The 23,733-nt window shown below is 39.8% G+C and overlaps 1 protein-coding gene across 1 annotated transcript; it reads right to left on the reverse strand.

Annotated features, from left to right (window-relative positions):
* Positions 1 to 14,398: 14,398 nt before the first annotated feature.
* LOC131681029 (uncharacterized) lies at positions 14,399 to 19,758 on the reverse strand. The gene is made up of 3 exons (XM_058961734.1): positions 19,557 to 19,758; positions 17,067 to 19,199; positions 14,399 to 17,001 (listed from the first exon to the last, which is right to left on the reverse strand). The coding sequence occupies exons 1-3, from the start codon at positions 19,756 to 19,758 to the stop codon at positions 14,399 to 14,401; spliced, it is 4,938 nt and encodes a 1,645-aa protein (XP_058817717.1).
* Between the last annotated feature and the right edge of the window lie 3,975 nt (positions 19,759 to 23,733).

The following is a 23,733-nucleotide window of genomic DNA, read 5'->3' on the forward strand; positions in this document are numbered from 1 at the left end:
CGCGGATTCTCAGACGGAAATCGCCGAAAGTTCTTACGTCTTTTAATTATTCCATAAATAATTTCAAACTTACCTAATTTACGTCCAAAAGAAAAAAATAACCTCCCCTTTAGAAGTTTATTCTCCACAACACTATATATAGATTTTTTTTACAGATCGACTTCGACGAATCAAGTTTTTATGAGAAACAAAATTCAGATTACCCAATTGTTGTCACTTTAGCTACTTCATGCTCCATATGAGACGCTTTTCTTAAATAGACATTGTTGATGGAAAGTATATATATAATTTGCATACTTTGAGAAAATTTAATATGGATCCAATCTATTTTTTGTTATTTATTACACCATGATGATTGCCTAAAATGTGCTTTTTGCAAATTTCGTATCTAATGATAATCCAATAAATAGAAGACGAAAGCAAATATTCAATTCCGCCGTAACGTCTCTTATGTACACTTCGAGTGTGTGTGTGTGTGTGTGTTAACCTTCCTATCTCCCACTAGCTGGTAGTGATTTACAGAAAAAAAAGATGTTTGCATGTATTTAAACATTCATGCAAATAACTTGGTTCACGGATTTAGGAAGGTGTTAGCTCAATTGACTTTCCGATGACCCATTTCGTGTACAGTGCCAGACATGTTCCGAGGTCATCGTTCCATCAACTAGCCCCGCCTTACTGTAATGTTTGTATCAATTGGATTGTAACATTACAGTAAAACTTTCGATTCCATTTAAGCAGGAAATCGACGCGTATTTATTATAATGGTTCAATTTGTATATATAACATAACATATGTGTACTAGAACTTACCATTTTTTCAGTTTTCTACCTTCATTCATATCTTCCATTTATGTCTCCTTTAACTCTCATCCACATTTCTTGAATTCCTGCTTATTTAAGAAAGAAAAGGGGAAATAATAAAAAAGACTCCGTGTTTTCCTCAGCGCTTCCGTTTCTCCTAGTCTGGTGTCACTGCCTGTTGGACTTGTGTAAGTTGTTCCATTGGAGATCTCCAAGGAGCTGTAATTGGAGAAAGATCTGACTTCTATCCAGAAGTATCAGTTTTTCACATTAATAGATTATATATGTACACTACAAAACAATCCCGTGTATAATGCAACCATTTTTTGAACATTTATATATACATATACACACATAAACACATACACATATATACACACATGTATACATAAAACCGATTTAATCCACCCATCAGTGGGATGAGACACCTCTCATACATATAACTGTTGTATTATTCATTAATTTGCCAAACGCACGCAAAGCTGGCAAGCAACTATATGTGAGACAAGCACAGCCTCGAGTCCTGCACGTATAACACGTATAATAAACTGAATAAATTAAAAAACAATAACAAAACAAACCAAAAATCAAAACAATTATGAAACAAAAAAAAGTTATTCATAAAATGGATAGAATGATTCATATCAATCAAATTAATAAAACAAATCAAATTAGCTCAAATGAAAATCAGACAATATTAAAAAAGTTATGAAATTAAGAGAGTAAACTAAATTGTTTCAAGCTAACTAACTGTCATCCAATAACTAAAAGAACTGACTAAACCGAATTAATAAAACGAAGAAACTGAACAATATAACTGGGAAAAACTAACAATTTAATAAAATGATTAAAGCAAATGAAACAATTAACATGAATAAAACAATAAAAAAATTATTGAATTAATAAGATAAATAATATGAATAATGTGGATAACACTAACCGCCATGTTTGAAAAATGCAAAAACAACCAAGTCCATTGCAGCCGCCAGAAAATTTGTCGTCTAAGTATTGAAATTGCCTTTAAATCGCATTCGCAAATAGCATTTGTTCCTAGGGGCAATTAGCACAGACGAGTTGAGTCAAACGTCAAACTATTAAAATCGCCTGACGATCTTAGTCCGCATTTTTTTTGACCGGGTACTGACCCCATTCAGATATCCGAACCGGTTCCGGAATGAGTTTAACTGGGAATCAGTGAAATCGTTGCATCAACTAGTCAAGTTCAGATGCCGCTGTCGATGCTAAGTGGGAACATTTTTTTGGTAGCTCGCGCACATACATAGTAAAATAATTGTGATGTGACGATAAAATCACTACGTCAAAATACACTATTCCAACGATACTTTTGCCTACCAACACATAACACAACAGGAGAAACGACCTACCGAGCGATTAACTTCGATTTCCTATCAAATATATTACATTTCACTGCAAAATTTTGCAAACTATGGGAGGAACACAAAATCACTTCCGAGAGATTCGGCAGTGCTGCCACTTCTCATACATTCCAAACTAAATTTGTCCAACAAAACTCATTTTCATTAAATAAGGCTATTACGTATTACGAAGTGTGCAATGTTCATTTTAAAATCGAAATTTCAGACCCATCCCGGAATTTTTTTCTGAATCCGCCCCTGTTCCATACACTTTGTCCCTTTCTAATAAATAATTGTGCTACAGCTTTTCTCAGAGCCGGACGTGTGTGAGACACAGAGCAGAGGACACGAGCATGGTAATAGTGCCGCCCATTGAGAAGCTGCTTTGGAATAATTTGTTTGCTCAGTGCGAGTTGGTAGTGAATGCTCTTGCCGAACCGTTTGCTTGTGCAGTGCTAGTTAGGAAAAATTCATAAATTACGTAAAACGAAAATTAAATATGATGATATAATGCCAGTATTATGCGAGGAAAGGGGAAATATTGTGCTATTAATGTGATAGATTGACAACCCGTTTTTTCGGTACTAATACTATTATATAGCACCTGATCTCTTATGTACACTTCGAGTGTACTGAAAAATTAAACCGCGTTTTTCTCAAAACCATTTTTTAGTTGATCGAAATGTAACTATAGCAAATGATTTTTTATCGTTTTGAAATTTTCACAGTGCAGTAGGATTTCGTTTTTGGCAACAATTTTATTTTATTCAGTTACCAAAACCGGAACCGTGCCAAAAATAGAACCTTATTTTTAAAGTGTGGATTTTCACTTTACGACTTCTAAAATGTTTCAAGGATGTTTAATATTATCTGAAATGGAATGAGATGAAAGAAAAAATTGGAAAATTCAATTTTATTCATGTTTAATCAAATTCAGCCGTCATCCAGTGGAATTCTCGCGATAACGGCTCAATCAGTAAATCGATTGCCTTGAGATTCTTCAAAAAAAAAAAAACATTTCTCTAACCCAAAAAGAGGCATATGGCTCTAAGGTTAAAATCTCTATAACCAAAATAAAAAAGTAAAATTCTCACAATCTTCGCGCACTTCTCGGGCGCAATGCCGCTTGTTACGGAGGTGTAACATATCATTTAATCCCAATCGCTTTTATTCGGTCCACTGGACGTCAAAACTCAAACGATTCACTGCATGGCAGTGTTGATTTCGCTCCTGGGGCTGTTATCTCTTCTTTCTGAAAATTAATGAAAAACTTTGTTTAAAAAACACAGCTCTTTTAAAAAATAATTACATTTATTGATTCTCCATAACAAAACAATCGTTGATCTTTCAAATGCAAGTGTTAGATTGAAAATCGAATTGCAATGCTTGAAGATATGTAGGTTTGAAAAACAAAACATTTTTGTTGTAAAAATCACTTGCAACTGTTCAAACAAAATGGATTGAAACATCAGTGCTACGGTAAAAATATGCGCCAATGAAAGTTCAAAAAATCTCTAGAACAATGCATTTGAGAGATAAACAACCCGATTTTTCAAGAGCCACCCTACCTCAAATCTTTTTAAAAAAACTACAAGGGGCAGCCCTATGGGGTTGCACGAACTGTAGACGTAGGACTATACTACTTAATGTAAAATATTTAGTGTGTGGGAAAAAACACCCGGACCGGTGAAGAAAAATCAAATTTTAGACAGTATAATCACATCTCATGTATAGGACAAGCTTTCTAGTTGCTCTCAAACAGATCCTAAAAGTTCAAACACCCATGGATAACCCCAAGTTTGTAGATGTGTTTTCGATGCCACAGGATTGTAAAATGGTGAATATTACGTCATGAAAATTCAATTCTTCCGTGACAATTTTTTTTTGCCTGCAAAATGCCCTGTGTGTATGCAAAGCTCATGATTTGTTGGGTATTAGCATTGATCGGAAAATGCTTTCCAACGCTACGCATTGCATACATACAGGACATTTTGCAGTTCACCAGAAGCTGTTCATTTTACCACCGCCACATGTTCATTTTACCCACTTGCTATAAACATGTCTTATTTTTGGACATGTTTAGAAATCAAGAATCATGTTTGAAAACATGTGTTTATGACGAATTATTTTTACCAGATATGTACAAAACATGTTTAACAAGAAACATATAAGGTGATTGTAATATCTCATTCACTTATTAGTTAGAAAATAATGACTTTGCTTTGCACATTCGCTCCAAACATTGAACCCAAGCGCACAATGCAAAATGAGTCAACGCTGATGATGATGGGTAGAGCGAAAGAGACAACTAGTACCACCACGACACTATTAGCGCGTTTCACCAAAATTCCACGCGGCCTTTCCCGATTGAAAGAAACGGCCGCGCTTAGCCCATCTGTTATAATATCGTGATTTTGCATAGCGAAGGGCTGAATGATTTTCTTCCAAAAACAGCCCTGCGTTATGCAACACTTTGTGCAGGTTGATTATACTAGTTGCAAGTGGGGCCAAATTCACCAAGTTCCGTAAAATTCCTTTTAAATTGCAGAATTGATAAAATTGCTTAGATGAGCTAAACTAATTAATCAAATCCTGTTTTAAAAACTGTCCTTGCGTTTAAACCAAAATGGGAAGCTTATTACTACCACTACATTACTTAATTTCAAGCGCAAATAGCAAATACATGTGCTAGTTAAACCAGAAATTTACTGGCAACATTACAGCGGCATTTAGGAAGCAGTTGGAGCGGTCGCCTGTTGGACGACACAGAGTAACGTCCCTCCACAGCCAGTGTAACGGACTTCCAGCTCAGCTACACTGGCTGTAAAAAACACAGCGCAGTGATCTGCTTCGCCAGCCGTTCAACAGGGAACTGAGCGTGTCTGGCCAAGTCCGTTCTTTAAATAGTCGATGATGACGTCATTCATAGAAGCGTAGCGCGCTAGGTACACCAATCTGTCGTACAGGGCTTGGGAAGCGCTATCTTCTGTGTGTTAATGCGCGATATTTTGACAAGGTTGTATATTATTTAATTTTTTAATGCTATGATATCAAAAATCTTTGGGTTTATCTATTGGACTCTATTCTTACAAGTATTTCGGGGCGATTTGCGCAAAAAATTTGAAAATTTATCGTGAGATGGCTGAATTAAATGCGTTTAAAATTGGACCACTTTTCGTTACATACCATTTTTGTAGAAATTGCAGAGTGCACCCCCCATATCGAAAACAAAGACGTAGTCCTACGTCAAAATATAACAAATTAACCATTATACCCCTGTTTATTCAGCAAACTTGTTCCCATTTAATTGTATTATTATGTTGTAAGGCATTGCGCAGGTAAACTTCACACATCTAAACAGTCGATACTTTGAACACCCTAACCACAAGGACCACCCTAATTCCATTTATTTAAAAAAATCACCAAAAAAACTAACAAATTTGCCAAAGACATAAAGCCAGGGCCGGCGGAAAGCGTGGGTAGTATGGGTAGCACTACCCACTCGAAAATAACCGAGTGGGTAATTACCCACTCGAAATTTTGAACCATTTCAAAAAATTTAGATGTGCAACGCATGTATCTCGCACTACACACATTTGAAAACATCGATGTACCACAATTCCATTTGCTCAAACGAACGTGATTTATTGTGAATGTCAGCGTGTGCATTGCGAAAAGGGAAAAAAATCCTTACTAATGGACCCCTCACCCTATGCTTTCTACACATTCGGGCGTGAAGTGTTTCGCCGCCCCTGCATAAAGCTAAAACAAACTATTTGGGTGCTATTAGTTTTGTATTCCTAAATACGGCTTTGGGACGCGCTATGGTCAGCTTTCGATATGTAATGAAAATTAAGTGCCAAGTTTTGTAGCGAAGTCGTAATAATCGAAAGAGAAAGAGGCTCGCAATGTTACTAAGGTTCTATTGAAAATTTTCTCCAGAACTAGTCTTATTATGCATGCATGCGCATTCCTCTGTTCTAGACTCTCAAATTGCAAAGACACTAAATAATTCATTTATATACTTATTGTAATCATTAAATACAACACGTATAGTGTAAAATTTAGTTAACCCTTAAATGCATAATGTTTTAAAAACAACATTGCGAAAACCATCACAAAATTATCACAGTAATGTATTGAAGCTATGAGACAATTTTCACAAAATTTTATAAAAAATTGATTTGCGCCTTTAAGGGTTAATATGACTCCAATCTTTGGAAATAAAGTCAAATGTGATATCAATTGATACAAAAAATATCTATTGTAAATTTTTAAAAGACTTATTAAATACAACAAGACTGTTGCCAACAACTGAACCCAATTGTTGCCAAAATCGGAGTGTACCAAAAAGGGAGCATGCCAAAAACGGAACGTGCCAAAAACGGATTCATACTGTATTTTAGAAATTGATTTCTCCAAAATTTACTAAAATTACTCGATTAAATTTGTTATGTTATAAATTTCATTTAACAAGATCTCAATTCATCTATTTATTGCATATTGGTAATCTCTTGCCTTACAATCAATGGAATGCGTACAAATTGATATCAACCGCTTTGCTTTGTTGTTAAGAACCAATATAATAACACAAATGCGTTGAAAACAGTAAAATTCTCGTGTTTGAGCACAATGAAAACTCGAATCGAGTGCCCCTATTGTTGCGCTACCATTTGACTCAATGCGTTGAACAAAGATGGCAGACATTGCTCTAACCAACGGCTTCAAATGGATGATAATAGAAACATGGCGCAAATAACCCCTTAATTTACAAACCATTGATTTACTTGCGATGTTTTTTCCGCCAAATTAATTCATGATTTATGTTATTGGAATGCCTTGAACACTGCGCTCAATTTCACGACAGACGTGCGCGCTTTCATTTACTATATCAGGTAATTTTTCACGGCAATATTTTAATTCCCGGAGACGGCAGCAGCCCATTAAAATCAGTTCCTTCCTAATCAGGGAAGCGAGGCAGAACACTTTATAGCCACCAGCCGCTAGCAGTATTCTGATGTTCGTTTTCCAAGAGAATCAATTACGTAGATACTTATAACCAACGCGCACAAGAACAGCACCGGCATCGAAATGGCGTTCACGAATGGCATTCAAGCGAAAGCGATTCATTCAATTATTGCGAATTTCATTCTCATGATTCTTGGCTTCGAAAATTCGTGCGAGTGTGGACTCACAGCCTACAAGAAAATGGTCTGAGGAGAATGGCATATGAATGAACCTATGCTGTGAGTTAGTTTATTCTCTGTCTCCCGTCGCTCTCACTCTCTCGAGCTTGATTTCGGCTCTCGTTTTCAATCTGTTCGATGGTTCTTTCAAGTATTGCCTTTCGATAAATCTAGCACGGAAAGCCATTCGGCAGATGAGTTTAATTCGCATTCAGGCGAATGAAAATTATACAACCTTGCACTAGACTACCCAGAAAAAAAAACGAGTTTTTGAAAACTCAAACGGGAAACTCCTGAGTGATTTCCTAGTTTCTCTAGGTGTGTCTGTTTCAAATTAGAACCAAATTGGACAAGTCCAGCTACCGGACCAACGTGCTTAAACTTTTTATGTGATTTTTCGAAAATTTATATGGTGAAAGCGCACTAACTTGAATTTTCATCACTAGGTAGCACTGTATGCATTATTTTATTATTGCAAGTGAAAGTAAGAAAGATAATTTCATTTCCCGTAACTTTGTCGAAGACAGCACAATGCAATTTATTTAGGAATAGTAATTAAACTTTTAATGAAGTGATATCTGAGTCGGTTTTGTATGGAGCCCAGCAGAACAGTAGTGAATCAATAGTCGTTTATCACGAACTTTATTTTTTCGCGAAACAGTGGTTGGGTTTAGCTGAATAGAGTGTTTGGAAGAATTTCAGTACATGGTATGAGTCATCTTTTGACAACAGAATTTTAGTTCAATATTTCACCATATGGAGGGTGCCAAAAATAAAATTGTCTGTCTTATTTTTACTAACAGTGATAAATTGATGCATACAGCGTCACCTATCAATGAAAATGCAAGTTAGTGCGCTTTATTCATGTAAATTGTCGAAAAATCCACTCGCTCACGGGTCTCACTGAAAACGGGTCAGCTGGTTTCATTACAAAGTGATTTTTTTGGCAAAGCCTACTCCTTGTTCAAAATAATGCCCGATGAAATCTCTGTAACATCAAGTATTCAGCTTTATTTAACCCTGCAAAATCCAACGATTTCCAAAAAACCACAATTCCCAATGATTACCCCAGCGCTATCATAAAAACCCACAAGTTCAGCCTCTCCGGCAATAATACACAATTTTCACTCATATTTACTTGACCAAGTTCCCAACCCCCCGTCACCGGTTCACGCAAGATCCCCCATCAACGCCATATCACCAGCGACGACGACGACGCCGCGATACCGAGATGTGCTGCATTGAGATGGGATTGCTGACCATCATCATCACCGGCCGGGACCGGGACCGGGGCCACGCCAGCGAAAATTGTTTCCGTTTTATTGCATGAAATTATACAAATTCAAATTTACGATTATTGCGCCCACCACCGAGCCGATGATTTCGACGCGACGCCAGCGACGCCGAAGCAGCAGGGCCAACTTCAAGAATCGCGCGCTGGGAAGCAGACGAACCCTTGATTATCGGCTCATTAGCGCAAGGTGCAATGTTTAGTGCGCGACCTCCGATGGTGCACAGTGTCTTCGGAGAAATTTTCCCCCTTCAATTCAAACAAGAAAGAAAACAAACCATGGGAAACCAAAGTGAACTTACTGTTCAATTATAAAGCATTAAGTGAAATATTTGCGAACGGGTCGTCCAGTTGGAGTGGGGCGAATTTGCAGTACCTACCCAGTATCGCGATAAGACCAAATCCGGTTGGTCTTGGCACAAGTGGTACGAGGGGTGTGAGGATGTAAATACTGTTTCTCGCGCTTGATCGGTCAGGCGGGAATGATTTATTCTGCATTCCACGGTGGGATTGCTCTTATCTGTTTCTCTGCAATTGGCACGAAGACGGTAGAACAGGGAATGTTTTTGGTCTGAGCTTCTGCGGATCTTTCTGGCCGGGGATTAATCCGGGAGTATTTCTGCGTAATCCCTTTTTGTCTGAAATGGGTTGGTGAAAACGTAGGATAAAATTCTTCATTTCTTTGCGCGGTTCAATGGATGGGGTTTCGCTGGGTAATGTTTAAACTTACACTTCTACTAAAAGTAGTCTCTTTTAAATGGATTGAGGACTACCCTAGCAAATATTTTACCAGACAAACGGTGCGGATGTGAACATAATTTCAGAAATGTCCCAAATGTTTTCTGCCCAAAGACCAGTTGCCAGATCAAAACAAACAAACAAACAACCGTGATAATGGAGATGCAAAAATTCTGAGAAAATCGGCAGCGGCGATCAACTGAATGACGGCGTGAATGAGAAGGAGGCTGTAACTAAGGAGCGTAATTAATTTCACTGAACTCAGCGGAACAGACAAGCCTGCACGGTATTTGGTTGGGAAGCGTCGACCGTCGTCGTTGTTTATGTGAACAACAATGTATGATTCAGGAAAATGATACATACTGCCCAGAGAAGGGAAGCAGAGTTATGATACGCAAGTCAATTAAAATATTTGGCAATTTGTGAAAAGAAGTTTTTTGGGCTATAATGTGAAATTAAGCTGTTTAAATTAAAATCGTTTCAGTACATTAGTAAATGACGCACAGTACAGTGTTGGGGAAAACCAAATAAAATGGATTTGGTTTCAACAGCGGAATATTTTTTGTGATAAATAAAGAATTATGAATAAAATTAAATTTCAAAACTGTAGAGAGCAGATCTTTCTGGAACAGCTCAGAGCTCTATACCGAAAGCACTTTTTTAATCCGCTTCTTTTGGTACGGCAAATATTAGCGAGTATACTCCGGATCTCGTGCACGCAATTTTCTATTGCGCGAGAAGACTGCAAAATTACAAGTGCGAACCTTTAACAGATTATGTTCGAAGTTCTCAAATACTCTCTGTAGCCGAGTTCCACATTTTTCCTGAGCCAAATTTCTTATTTGGGCGAATTCATCATGATTCTGGGAGCTATTTCCCAAGAATATGAACTTCCTTAAAAACTCAAGTGCATTTGTTTGTTATAGCTCCGCATTCAACAAAAATGGACCTCCACAAGCACGCACAACACGAAGGGGGTCCTTCGTATACAACGTTCATGTTTGTTGTTTCCACGACTTTATCCAAATCGCTTGAGGAATTTCCTATTGTTGGAAAATATCCAAAATCTAGACACCAAGTTCTCCATTAGGGCATTGCAAAAAAAATTTTTTTTTGAATTCTCAAAGGCCCCCCCTCTTATATTGTGACAAATGTCAAAGTAAGCTCAGATGCCAAATTTCACATCATTTGGACAATTTTAGACCCCCGCCCACTTCGCTTGAAATTTTTTGAAATTGGTACTATGGGAAAATATGGAGGAAAAATACATTAAATGCTATAACTTTTGAAGTAGCAATCAGAAAATTACAATTTATACCTCTTTTGGAAGGAAATAATCTAAGTATTTGAATGAAGGTATATTTGTTTCTTGAAAAATACGGGAAAGTGGGGTACTGGGTCATTTTGGCCCCAAAATCCCCTATTTTTAATGATTTTTCTGCTCCGTGAGGTAAATCATACATATTTTGTAGTTTTTCTAATGTGAAAAAATCTCAGAAATCGAACGGAACCCTTTTGACTTTAGTTCGAATACGAGAAGTTGGGGTTATAGGGCTTTTTGTCAGTCATATTAAATTTTATCATTTTCTCATGTATATATCTCCATTATTCTTCAATCAATTTTCATAAAATGTAACTTATTGAACGTGCAAAATTCTGAGGAATAAAACAAAAATAAAAACGTTAAAGGTAAAATTCAGAAACATCAAACTTTTTGATATTTACTCTACAAATCTCATTTTTTTCATTATTTGTCCTAATACCTCAACTTCCCCTATTTTTCCAGGAATGAAACTTTTCTCATGTGATCCCTAAGCATATTTTACACTAAAAGTAGTAAATTAAATAAGAATTTTGTTGTTAAATGGAGTTAATATGTGCGATTTTATGATAAAAATGTGAAATCGACACTATATGTCAGATAATTTGATGTTCCTGAATTTTACCGGTAACGAATCTATTTTTGTTATAATCCTAAGGATTTTCCACGTTCAACAAGGTATAGTTTACGAAAATTGAGTGAACAATAATAGAGGTATATTCACGAGAAAATGATGAAGTTTAATATGAACGACAAAAGGCCATTTAACCCCAACTTCTCGTATTCGGACTAAGGTCAAAAGGGTTCCATTCGATTTCTGAGATTTTTTCACATTATAAAAACTACAAAATATGTGTGATTTGCATCACGGAGCATAAAAATCATTAAAAATAGGGGATTTTGGGGCCAAAATGACCCAGTACCCCACTTTCCCGTATTTTTCTAGAAACAAATATATCTCCATTCAAATACTAAGATTATTTCCTTCCAAAAGAGGTATAAATTTTAATTTTCTGATTGCTACTTCAAAAGTTATAGCATTTAATGTATTTTTCCTCCATATTTTCCCATAGTACCAATTTCAAAAAATTTCAAGCGAAGTGGGCGGGGGTCTAAAATTGTCCAAATGATGTGAAATTTGGCATCTGAGCTTACTTTGACATTTGTCACAATATGAGAGGGGGGGCCTTTGAGAATTCAAAAAAAAATTTTTTTGCAATGCCCTATTCTCCATGCCGGGGTCTCAACCTGCAGATCCATAACTATGACACGCTGCAAAATCAAATTGAACGTCAAAATGATGACAGAAGACTTGTCGGTCGAAAGAATAAGCTTCCTTGGTCATCCAAACGCCCCAGCAGACATAACAATCCCAAATCTACAAACCGGAACCAGGTTTTATGAGACAGGAAGGTTCGAGCTCGTTAGGCGTGAGCTCTCGGTTCGTTTAAATTTGTGGCAATTTTGAGTGACAAACACCCGGACTCAAAATCCCCAGCCACCACATCAACGCTATCACAGTACTTAAGCCGGGACCATCTCTAGTGACTTCGGGTTTTGTAAATCTAAACTTTTCAGGTTCGGGTTGGGTTCGGGATTTTCAAATTTTAAACTTTCGGGTTCGGGTCGGGTCCAGGTTTTTCAAATTTGGAACTCTCGGGTTCGAGTTTCGAACAAATCAAACCTAACTATTTCTTGCCATTGTTTACGCCTAGACACCACACCTGGTCACCTAAGGTCAATGAGCTTTACTTCGTGATTTGAATGTTCAACACTTATAATCTTTACCATCTTTGAATCGCTAGGATTTGTCATATTTTTTGGTGCCAAATTATAATATTTTTTAATCAAGTATAAAATTGTTGCCTTTTTCCTATAGAAAGGCTATGCAATCACTCTGAAAATCGACTTTTAGCCGAGGCCCGGCAGGCTGAGATTCTTATACCATTCGACTCAGTTTGTCGAGTTCAAAAGGTTCATATTTTTTTTCCAAAATTGACATTTCTTCGTAGACTGTCATTTGTGAAATAATTTTTAGATTTTTGCTATTAGCAGTCAAAGTTAACCACTGGAGGAAACCTCAGTACTAGCTGGCATCCAAAAGGTGCTAACCCCACATTGAGTCTTATGGAAATTCAAGTTTTCTCGTTTGTTTTCCGAGATTTTAAGAAAAAGTAGTCTATCGATTCGCCATCAGTAAATGTTATGTTGTAGCTCATGAATCGGTGAACTCGATATAATACTGTTTATAGTTGGATTGCGTTGTACGTTGACGTTTCGGCCCAAATAGCCGTTCCTGAAGGTAGGTGCCGCTCACATACTTGCTATGCATGGCTATTTTCTATCTAATACATATTTTTTTCTCAAATGTATATTGTTGAGCGTGATTTTTCGAAAATTTGAGTGAAAGTGTCATGTCTCTACACTGAAAGTTGATTGAGCAATACGGGATCAAGAGAAAAGCTGTACATTGTCGTCGGAAAATTGAAAAAAGCGTGGAATCAATTATTATATTTCGTTATAGAGTTATGGTGTCTTCGGAAAAGTTGGTGTATGGCACCTAACGCACTATTTGGTTGAAGCGCACTAATTCGGAATACAGTCGCTAGGGCTACAAAGTTAGCCTTCACAAGTTATACTTATAATTGCATGACATACAATTTTGTCGTAGACACTATCTTTCTATCTCATTCCATTAAAAAGTCGATAACAGTGCCAACCTGTCGACTGAATTCCAAACTAATATGAAATGATCAAATAAAGCGCTACATGCCATGCACCAACTTTACCAAAGCCATCATAACTCTAAAACGAAAGATAAGGAAATGTGGGTTACCCCTTTTTGGACGTTAGGTACCCCCGGGGTTAGTCCCTCGAACTACGAAAATTTATAAATATATAAATATATACAGGGTGTTTGGTTTATGGTTAAGAATCTCTCGGGAGGTGATAGACGGCCATATTTGGAGAAAAAAATTGTTCTACACATATCATCAAATCTCAACCGTTACAGAGTTATTGAACTTTTTGTGTAAAAAACTTATTTGTCTTAAAATATCTCTAACTTTAAAAGTATACTTTGAATTTTAAAAGTTTCAGTTTCATTCGAAAGGTGAGAAAATTTCCTATTGAATGGTTTTCTCATATCTTTTAAGTAATTAGTTTTAATTACCTTTTAGCTGTAAAGTAGTTAAAAGTTAGTGTTTTTGAGGAGGTTTTTGATAATTTTTTCGAAATAATGAAGTATGATTATAGCAATATCCATTATCCAAAAGTTGGGTTTTAAGACGATTCATAATGTTGTGACCGGTAGAAATTCGCGGTATCAAACCTTCCACTCGCGACGGAAAAAAGATATGGTGTAATGGAACTTCAATTTTATTTGCAGCGATGTGCACTCTCCAACGGTTTAATTCAACTGTCAGCTCCTTGCGGTCTGACGTATCGCAGAAGCTGATCACTCTCCTAGTGTGAGTGACGAAAACGAATAGAAGACGAAAGTGATACACGGCTAGCGTGCGCGAGTGGGGTTACAGAGTAAACCCTACACTCTCATCGGATTTTCTGGGTCACTTTACTCATTCTGTACGGTAATCCTAAACATCGCCACCCCCTTGAAATATCATTTCTAAACAAATGCAAAAATTAACAGAATTAACTTAATAGCTAGGTGAGTATAACATTTAGTTTTCTTCTTCAAGCACTCCGGATCGTTGAGCTGATTGCGGGTTGATGGCTAGCGGGTCTTCTTCTCCATCAATTGCAGTGGTAGTGGAATCCGGCAGTAAACAAACCTTTGTGATTGGCCGGGTGATAATTCCCCGAACAGTGCGTAGCGTCACGACTCTGGTCATTCCATCTGGACCTGGTGAAGTGGTCAAAATTCGGGCGAGAGGCCAACGTATTGGTTGTTGCATCTCATCGACGACAACAACCATTCGGCCTGGCAGCATACTGTCATTTCGTCGGTTCATTACGGTGTCTTTTTGCAGCTCCTGAAGGTATTCCGATCGCCAGTGGCACCAGAATTTTTGAACGTGAAGTTGAAGTTTCTGGTAGTGATCCAGTCGGTTGACTGGGATGTTCCGATGATCTGGGTCAGGCAAGGAGAGCATGCTGGTTCCGATCAAGAAGTGCGCTGGTGTGAGTGCAGCCAAATCATCCGGATCATCTGACATTGGCAGCAGCGGCCGGGAATTCATCAGAGCTTCGATCTGCGAGAGCACCGTTCCAACATCTTCGAACGATAGTCGAGACGGACCGAGCTGGCGGTAAAGTTGTTTCTTGGCTACCTTGATGGCCGCCTCCCACAAACCGCCGAAATGGGGTGCCTTTGGCGGGACTAAGTGCCAAGTGATACCTTCCTCTGCGCAAGTTGATGTAATTTTTTCGATTTCCTCCTGGTTTTGAAACATGGCAAATAACTGTTGCAATTCATTTTTAGCTCCCTCGAAATTTTTGCCATTATCCGAGTGAATGTGTGTTGGGCGGCCGCGCCTAGCAATGAAACGGCGGAGCGCACACAGGAACGCCTGGGTGGTCAGATCGCTGACGAGCTCAATGTGGACGGCCTTGGTGGCGAAGCAGATGAACAGGCAAATGTACGCTTTGGCTGGTGCGGCGCGCTTGTGGATTGGTTTTAGGTACAGCGGGCCAGCGTAGTCTACTCCAGCGACACTAAACGGGCGGCTAGGGACTATTCGATGAACGGGCAGTTGACCGATGTGCTGACGGGCAGGTTCCGGGTTGAGGCGAGTGCAGCGAAAGCATTTGCGTACTGTGCTGCGAACTAAGCGACGGCCATGTACTGGCCAAAATTCTTCTCGGATGACGGACAGCAGTACTCGCCCACCGGCGTGAAGCATTTTGTTGTGATAATAGTTGGCAATTAAAAGTGATAGGGGGTGAAAGCTTGGGAGTAGGGCAGGATGTTTCATTTGATAGGGAAGCTGGGCTAGCTTTAGTCGACCTCCGACCCTCAACACTTTTCCCTGGTCTAAAAACGGACTCATTTGGCGCACGTGCGAATGTTTTGCTACTGGTTTCCCCTTTTCCAACTCTCTTATTCCTGAACCGAAGGCATCCTGTTGAGCAAGGCGTATTAGTATAAATTTGTCTTGGGTAAGTAGTTCCACAGATAACGATTTCACAACGGATGTGGTGTTGGGAGGAGGCTGCGTTCTGGCCTTGGCATGGGCGTTCCGCAGAAAGCGAAGGCAATAGCCGGTAACGTGTAGTAAGCGGGTGTATGATGACCAGCGGAGAAATATCGCATTAACTGATGGCGTTGATTGTACCAGTGTTACAACATGTCGAACTTCTAGCATCTCCTCAGCAACGCCGGGCGGTTCAAAGGCGGCCCATTCTCGACAGTGTTGCAGCAACCAGTGGGGCCCCTCCTTCCACAACTTACTATTCAGGAACTCGTCGACCGACATTCCGCGGGACACTAAGTCAGCGGGATTTTCGCTACCAGGAACGTGCCTCCATTGACAGCCGTGGGTAAACTGTTGTATTTCCGAAACTCTGTTTCCCACAAAGGTCTGCCATGTGTTCGGAGGGGATCGGAGCCACTGGAGAACGATGGTGGAATCCGACCAGAAAATAGAGGCAGAGACGTCAATGTCGATGGCGTGTTTAACTCGATCGTGGAGATGGGTAGCCAAAACTGCAGCGCAGAGTTCTAGACGTGCGATAGTTAGTCGTTTTAGTGGAGCGACACGTGACTTGGCTGCTAGAAGCTCGACTTTGACGTTTCCCTGCTCGTCTTCGCAACGAGCGTAGATGCATGCACCGTAGGCCAATTCAGAAGCGTCGGCGAAAGTATGCAACTGTATGGTAGAGCATGGGAGAAAAGCATATCGATTTACCCGGTGGGCGGTGATTTTCGGCAACTCATCGTGATAGTTCTCCCAGTTGTTTCGAACAGTCTCAGGAACTGGATCATCCCATTCGACAGGTAGCAGCCACAACTGCTGCATGATGATTTTGGCCCTCACAACAACGGGCGCAATAAGACCGATGGGGTCGAATAGTTTGGCGATAGAGGATAGAATTGAACGTTTGGTGGGCGGTTTGCCGTCATTTTGTACTTGCGAGTCGAAGCGAAGAAAATCTCCCTCTGGTTCCCAAATAATTCCTAGCGCTTTCACTGTCTCGTGGGGGGTGAACTCCAGAAGGGATTGGGTACCGATTTTGTCGGCGTCTAGGCCGTGTAGCACTTCGAGCCGGTTTGAAGTCCACTTGCGAAGAACGAATCCTCCCTTTTCGAGCAATTTGCTGAGTTCTATGCGTAAGCGGATGGCGCGTTCAACAGTTTGCTCCCGCCAATGAAGTCGTCGACATAGAAACCTTTCCGGAGAGCCCTGCTGCCGATGGAATACGAGCGGCCTTCGTCGTCAGCCAGTTGTAGCAGCGTGCGAGTGGCCAAAAACGACGATGGAGCTAAACCGGTAACGGTAAGTAGATCAAAGGTTTGTACTGGCATATCGGAGGAAAATCGCCAGAAAATGCGTTGCAGTGGAACATCGTCTGGATGCACGAGAACCTGTCGGTACATTTTCGCTATGTCACCTACTAGAGCGATGGGATGCGTCCGAAACCGTAAGATTGTAGTGAGTAGCTCGTCCTGGACGACCGGGCCGACACAGAGGGCATCGTTGAGGGAAAAACCGGTAGACGTTTTTGCCGAACCATCAAATACAAGACGAACCTTTGTCGTAGTACTAGCCTCCTTGATAACAGGATGGTGTGGTAGGTATAATGATTTTGCGCCTTTGGTCTCAGTTAGTTTGCTTGGCTGCATATGCCCGAGGTCGATGTATTCCTGCATGAATCTGTGATACTCAACCTTCAGCTCGGAGTTTCGCTCCAAACGTCGCTCCAAATACTCAAACCGTCGCAGTGCGTTTGCCTTCGACTCGCCTAACATGTCGTCAAAATCAGGCTTCCGAGGCAGGCGAACTATGTACCGTCCGTCAGGGTTTCTAGAGACTGTCGATTGGTAAAGTGTTTCACAGCGCCTTTCTTCGACGGAGTAGTTGTCCTTGGTCGTTAGTTCTTCTATTTTCCAGAAACGTTCCAGAGTTTCTTCCAAGGAAACCATAGATACACACACGAGACTGCTAGAATTGGACGATGGATTGATCTTGGGGGACACTAGATCAGCAGAGCCCGCAACGATCCATCCGAAAACGCTATCAACCAGGAGCGGGAGATTGCCATGCAATTGTATTCGTGCGGCATTCGGGAAGAATGAATAAAAGTGCTTGGCCCCCAGCACTACATCGATTGGTTGGCTCTTGTTGAATGTTGGATCTGCTAGGAATAGATCCTTTGGAATTCTCCAGTCGGTTATGGAGACATTTTGCGCAGGAAGGTTGGCAGTTAGTTTGTCCATTACTAGGAAATTAATTCCGCAAGAAAAATGCTCCTTTCTGGATGAAACTTGGGCGTAGATGAACTCGTGTATGACTTTGGATAACTGTCTGGCCCCTTGGACGGTAACGTTGGCGGGATGCTTCTTCAGGCGGAGGATACGAGCCATGCGGTCGGTTATCAAATTCGGTTGCGATGCGCTATCCAATAAGGCACGAGTGGGGTGATGTTGTCCATAAGCATCGACGATATTTACGATGACGGTTAGCAAGAAGACATTTTCACGAGGATGCTGGAGAGAAACACTCGTCTCGACAATCGAATCATCTTCAACAGCTGCTACCATGGTTTGTTCGGAAACTACAGGAGAAGACGACGACGTAGCCCTGTTAGCAGAATCGACGAAAGACGTTGAACGAGAAACAGCGTCGTTGCTGACCTTCTTAGGACCGGCGGATTGGCTCGTGTGTAATAAAGTGTGGTGACGCTGATTGCACTTCTTGCAATTCAGGTCACATGGGCATTGGCGGACTATGTGATCCTCCCGTAGGCAGTTGTGACACAATCGTTTCGTGTTCACAAGCTGTTGTCGGTCGTTCACTGACATGCTGTTGAACTTGCCGCATCTCGCCAACGAATGCTGTTGACTACATATGGGACATCTGAAAGAATAGTTAGCGGTTGATGCGCATGACGAGAGACGAAACTGTGATTGTCTCCGGAAATGACTAGCAGACGCACCATCGTTTGTGTTTGTCGTGCTAGTAGATTGATGATGGTTGACCGAGATCGATTCCAGTACTCTTGTCCTCCTCTGAAGGAAATCGATCAAACATGCGAAATTTGGGTTCTCAGTTACGGATGCGTGGTCCTCCCAGGCCTTCAGTGAATCATCGTGCAGTCGCGTGCATAATAAGTGTTCTAGGATCGTGCTCCAGGCGTCCGTCGGCTCACCCAAATGATGAAGAATCTTCGTATGACGTTCGAATTCGTCCACCAATCCGTGAAGTGTTGCTGCAGACTCCTTCTTCATGCGTGGGATGTCGAAGAGTGCTTGCAGGTGTCGCTTTTTTAGCAGATATTCGTTGGAGTACCGTCCTTCGAGAGCTTGCCAAGCCAGAGAGTAATTAGCAGAACAAATAGCGATGGATTCGATCAGTTGAGCAGCCTCCCTCTTGACGGCTGCCCTTAAGTAGTGAAATTTTTGAATAGGTGGAACATCAGCGTTGTTGTGGATTAAAGCCAAAAACGTGTCGTGGAAAGTTAGCCATTGCTTATAATCTCCATCGAACTCAGGAAGCGAAATTGTCGGCAGTTTGATGCCAGAGAGAGTGGAAGTAGCATGCAGGGGTTAAGGATTGCCAGCGTTAACAGAAAGAGGAGGCGAATAGGAAATGAATGCAGCTTTTATTGAGAATAGACGTGGCTCAAAGTCCGCACGTATAGCAGCATGCTCTGCCCTACCTTCCACATCACCGTCCTCCAGTTGAGCCTGTACCTCTTCAAGTGACGTCCACATGCGGTTGAGGTATTCCAGCCTCAATGGCACCTGCTGTCCATCGCGTTGAGCGTTGAAGTCTCGAAGAAATGCCTCTGCCCGACCCAGAGCTTCCAGCATCGTTGTTCTCCGCGAGACTAGTAGGTTGATCTGTTGTTCTTCGGCCATCTTGAATGGCTATTGGCAGCAGCAGCAGCAGAAAATCGCCAGAAATCCGAAGCACACTCGATGAAATTAGGCAACTGTCCTCCAAAGGTTGCGAACTAGTCTAGGCAGCAATGGCCGCCGACGGAGTATAAAATGGGGCGGGATGGCCTGATGATCAATGCTGGAGCGTTTCTATCAAACAATAGCCGTACGATGAATACCGGAACGTGGGTCCAGTAATAAATCTGTAAGACTGCGGTAAGCAGTCGGTCGAATCGTCCGCGTTGAGCAGAATGTCCGAGAAACCACGAATATGGAAAAGAAAAGGCGAATCTAGAGCGCACCAGTAAGGAATTAAATTCACGTTGGACAGAAACTAACCTTCTGCCTGAAAATATCAGGCCTTGTATTATAATTAAAGCGGCTTCTCCAGTCCAAATTCCCGATGGCGGCGCTCAATTGTTCAGGAACGTGCAGCGTCAGCAATGGCGAAATTAGCCGCTATCAGCTTTCCTGAACTGCAATGGTACGATGTGGTACGCAGTGGGCGCAAAATGTTGGCGTGATCGTGTACAGCTAGATCCTGGTCACGGCACCAGCTATGTTGTGACCGGTAGAAATTCGCGGTATCAAACCTTCCACTCGCGACGGAAAAAAGATATGGTGTGGTGGAACTTCAATTTTATTTGCAGCGATGTGCACTCTCCAACGGTTTAATTCAACTGTCAGCTCCTTGCGGTCTGACGTATCGTAGAAGCTGATCACTCTCCTAGTGTGGGTGACGAAAACGAATAGAAGACGAAAGTGATACACGGCTAGCGTGCGCGAGTGGGGTTACAGAGTAAACCCTACACTCTCATCGGATTTTCTGGGTCACTTTACTCATTCTGTACGGTAATCCTAAACACATAATTTGTTCTTGGACGTCATATTTCTATCTCTTCTCATTTTTTGTAATTTCATTACTATTCTTTTCCTGTAACCGACTTGCAAGTGCTTAAAAGACTCTAATCTAAAAAATATGCTTTATATCGTTATTTACAAGATTTCATTGGAAAGCTGAGAAAATTTTCTATCAGTGTATGTACAAATATCTTTTATTTAAGTGCACTAAATGATTTTTTACTAACGAAATAACTCAAAATTTGTGTTTTTTGGAGTTTTTTAATTATTCTAATTATTATTCAACAAAATTTATCGTTACTATTGTTCATTTGATGCCCCTTAATGTTCTCTATAACTTTTTATTTGACACTTTGTCTATATCACTTTTCATTTTGCTGCTATTTAATAGTAAACGCAGCATGAGCTCGCCACAAATGTAGTGGGTTCGAAATCGTTATTTTTGCATATGAAACGATGTGATAAAAACGATTTTGCGTCGAAACCAAAAGAGATAATTGAATGGAGTCAAAGAAAGAACTGCACAACTTGCTGAGATGCATTATTTCCATGATAATAATGGTGATGTTTATTGTTTACTATTTTAAGAAAATTAACGAAAATGCTAATAATAGCACTAACTTTAAACTAATTTACTTTTAAAAGAATACTAAATTCACTTAACTGAAAGGTATTAATAAATTTTTCACTGTAAAATTTTCCTGGCTTTCGAATAAAAAGAAAAAAAAGTACAATAAGTGCCATAATTTTTCAATTAGAGCTGGTACTAGTGAAAATGAGATAAAAAAAATCCAAGTTGAATAACCCAAAATCATGAAAATAAGAAAAAGTAAGTGTATCATGTCAAAGAACGAATTAAGCAGCTCATCAAGACTAACAATCTGGATTATTAAAATGATGAGGTTAACTATTAGGATTTTCAAGAAATGAACGAAAAATCGTTTAAAATTGTTTAATTTTCAATAAATATCTTTGAAAAGTCTACTTAAACTCATTAGCTAAAACATGTGAGGGCATCACTGAATGCGAAATTTTCTCACCTTTCGAATGGAACTAAAACATTTAAAATGCAAAGTATACTTTTAAAGTTAGAGGTATTTTAAGACATATAAGTTTTTTACACAAAAAGTTCAATAACTCTGTAACGGTTGAGATTTGATGGTATGTGTAGAACAATTTTTTTCTCCAAATATGGCAGTCTCACCCCCCGAGAGATTCTGAACCATGAACCAAACACCCTGTATATATATATACATATATATATATATATATATATATATATATATATATATATATATATATATATATATATATATATATATATATATATATATATATATATATATATATATATATATATATATATATATATATATATATATATATATATATATATATATATTATATTGACTCCCAAACGGCTTAACCTACTGCCGTGAAAATTTATACATAGTAGGCATGTGTTGTTTGTGTGCTATTGGTTGGGGATTATCTGCCCGCCAGATGGCGCTTCCGAACAAATTGTGTTTTACTACTATTTCGTTGAAAGTTGCAGCAACGCGCGATGGGTATTAGCTAGTTCTTTATATTGTCCACCGTGAAAGTAATTTAAACATATTACAAAGGTTCAATTCATGGAAAACCAAATTTTTAATATTGATTTCCAACCTTTTCATTTGTTGTTTTATAGATCTTTTAAAGACGAACATTTTCTTCTAACACATCAAAACTCTAGCTTCTATTAATTTGTATTTGTATTTGTATTTGTATAAAAAAAGTCCAACTGACAATTTGTCTTAATGAACTATACTAAACTAAGGTAAACTAAACATAATTAAAATAGTGACAATACACGACGACGAAACTGCGAAGAGTTCATGACGAAGTCGAAAATTTCAGCAAACTCGTTGAAGCTCATTGCTAAAATTGGACTATTGGTAGCGTAGTTAGTGCTGCGCATTTCAGAATGCAGCAGGGCTCGAGGGCGAAGAGAACGGGTAGGCGCGTAGAGGTTGATTTGTGCTAGTAGCTCCGGATCATCATATTCAGCCAGCAGAATCTTTGACACGAAGGTAGCTTGCGCTGCATGTCTCCGGCGTGTTAAAGTATTAAGTCCTAAAAGACGACAACGGTCCTCGTACGGTGGCAGGTTTATTGGATCGTTCCACGGCAATTCACGTAACGCATATCGTATGAATTTACGCTGGACTGCTTCGATCCTAAGGCTCCACGTAGCTTGATACGGGCACCAAACGACGTTTGCAAATTCCAACTGCACCAATGAGCAATAAAGAGCCTTGAAGCATAGAGGATCCCGAAATTCGTTGGATAATTTGAAAATAAATCCCAGCAAATGATTGGCTCTGTCGATGGTCGCTGAGACGTGATGAGTATACGTTAGCTTATCATCAAGTATGACTCCTAGATCCTTCACGTGGTCAACGCGTTGTAGTAGAGTTCCTGCGATGTTATAGTTGAAGGTAACCATATTTCTCGTTCGGTAATAGCTGATGACAAAACATTTTGCAACGCTAAGGACCATCATGTTTCTTACACACCAGCTATAAAAGGTGTCAATAAGATGCTGTAGCTCACGGCAATCGGCTTCATTCCGTATAACAAGAAAAAATTTTAAGTCGTCGGCAAAAAACAGCTTTCCTCCACGGCTTAGAATGAAAACCGCATCGTTCACGAACAGTGAAAAAAGTAGTGGACCTAGCGTACTACCTTGAGGAACTCCGGAAGTGTTGAAAAAGGATTCTGAAACAATATCGCCAATTTGAACAACGATTTCACGGTGCACAAGGTAGGATCGAAGCCAATGGCAGAATCTAGTAGAACACCCTAGCTTATCAAGCTTTGTTATCAGTATCTCATGATTAACTCTATCAAAAGCTGCCTTTAGATCAGTGTAAATAGTATCCACCTGCAATTTCTTAGACATTTGTTCCGTGCAAAATGACGTAAAGCAGACGAGATTCGTCTCGACTGAACGTCCTGGGAAAAATCCGTGCTGAGATGTACTAATGTAGTGTCGACAAGCAGAAAATAACGCCTCGTTGATAATTGATTCAAAAACTTTAGATTCGACTC

This window comes from Topomyia yanbarensis, chromosome 2 (assembly GCF_030247195.1).
Source record: "Topomyia yanbarensis strain Yona2022 chromosome 2, ASM3024719v1, whole genome shotgun sequence".
In the NCBI taxonomy this organism is placed as follows: domain Eukaryota; kingdom Metazoa; phylum Arthropoda; class Insecta; order Diptera; family Culicidae; genus Topomyia; species Topomyia yanbarensis.

Excerpts from the sequence above, each read along its gene's own strand:
- LOC131681029 (XM_058961734.1), bottom strand. The coding sequence starts at position 19,758 with ATGGCCGAAGAACAACAGATCAACCTACTAGTCTCGCGGAGAACAACG. Across the intron at positions 19,200-19,556 it reads GGAGGACGGTGATGTGGAAG|CTCTCGAAGGACGGTACTCC; the intron begins GTAGGGCAGAGC and ends TGGCTTGGCAAG. Across the intron at positions 17,002-17,066 it reads CAGCAGGGCTCTCCGGAAAG|AACTCAGCAAATTGCTCGAA; the intron begins GTTTCTATGTCG and ends GCTTACGCATAG.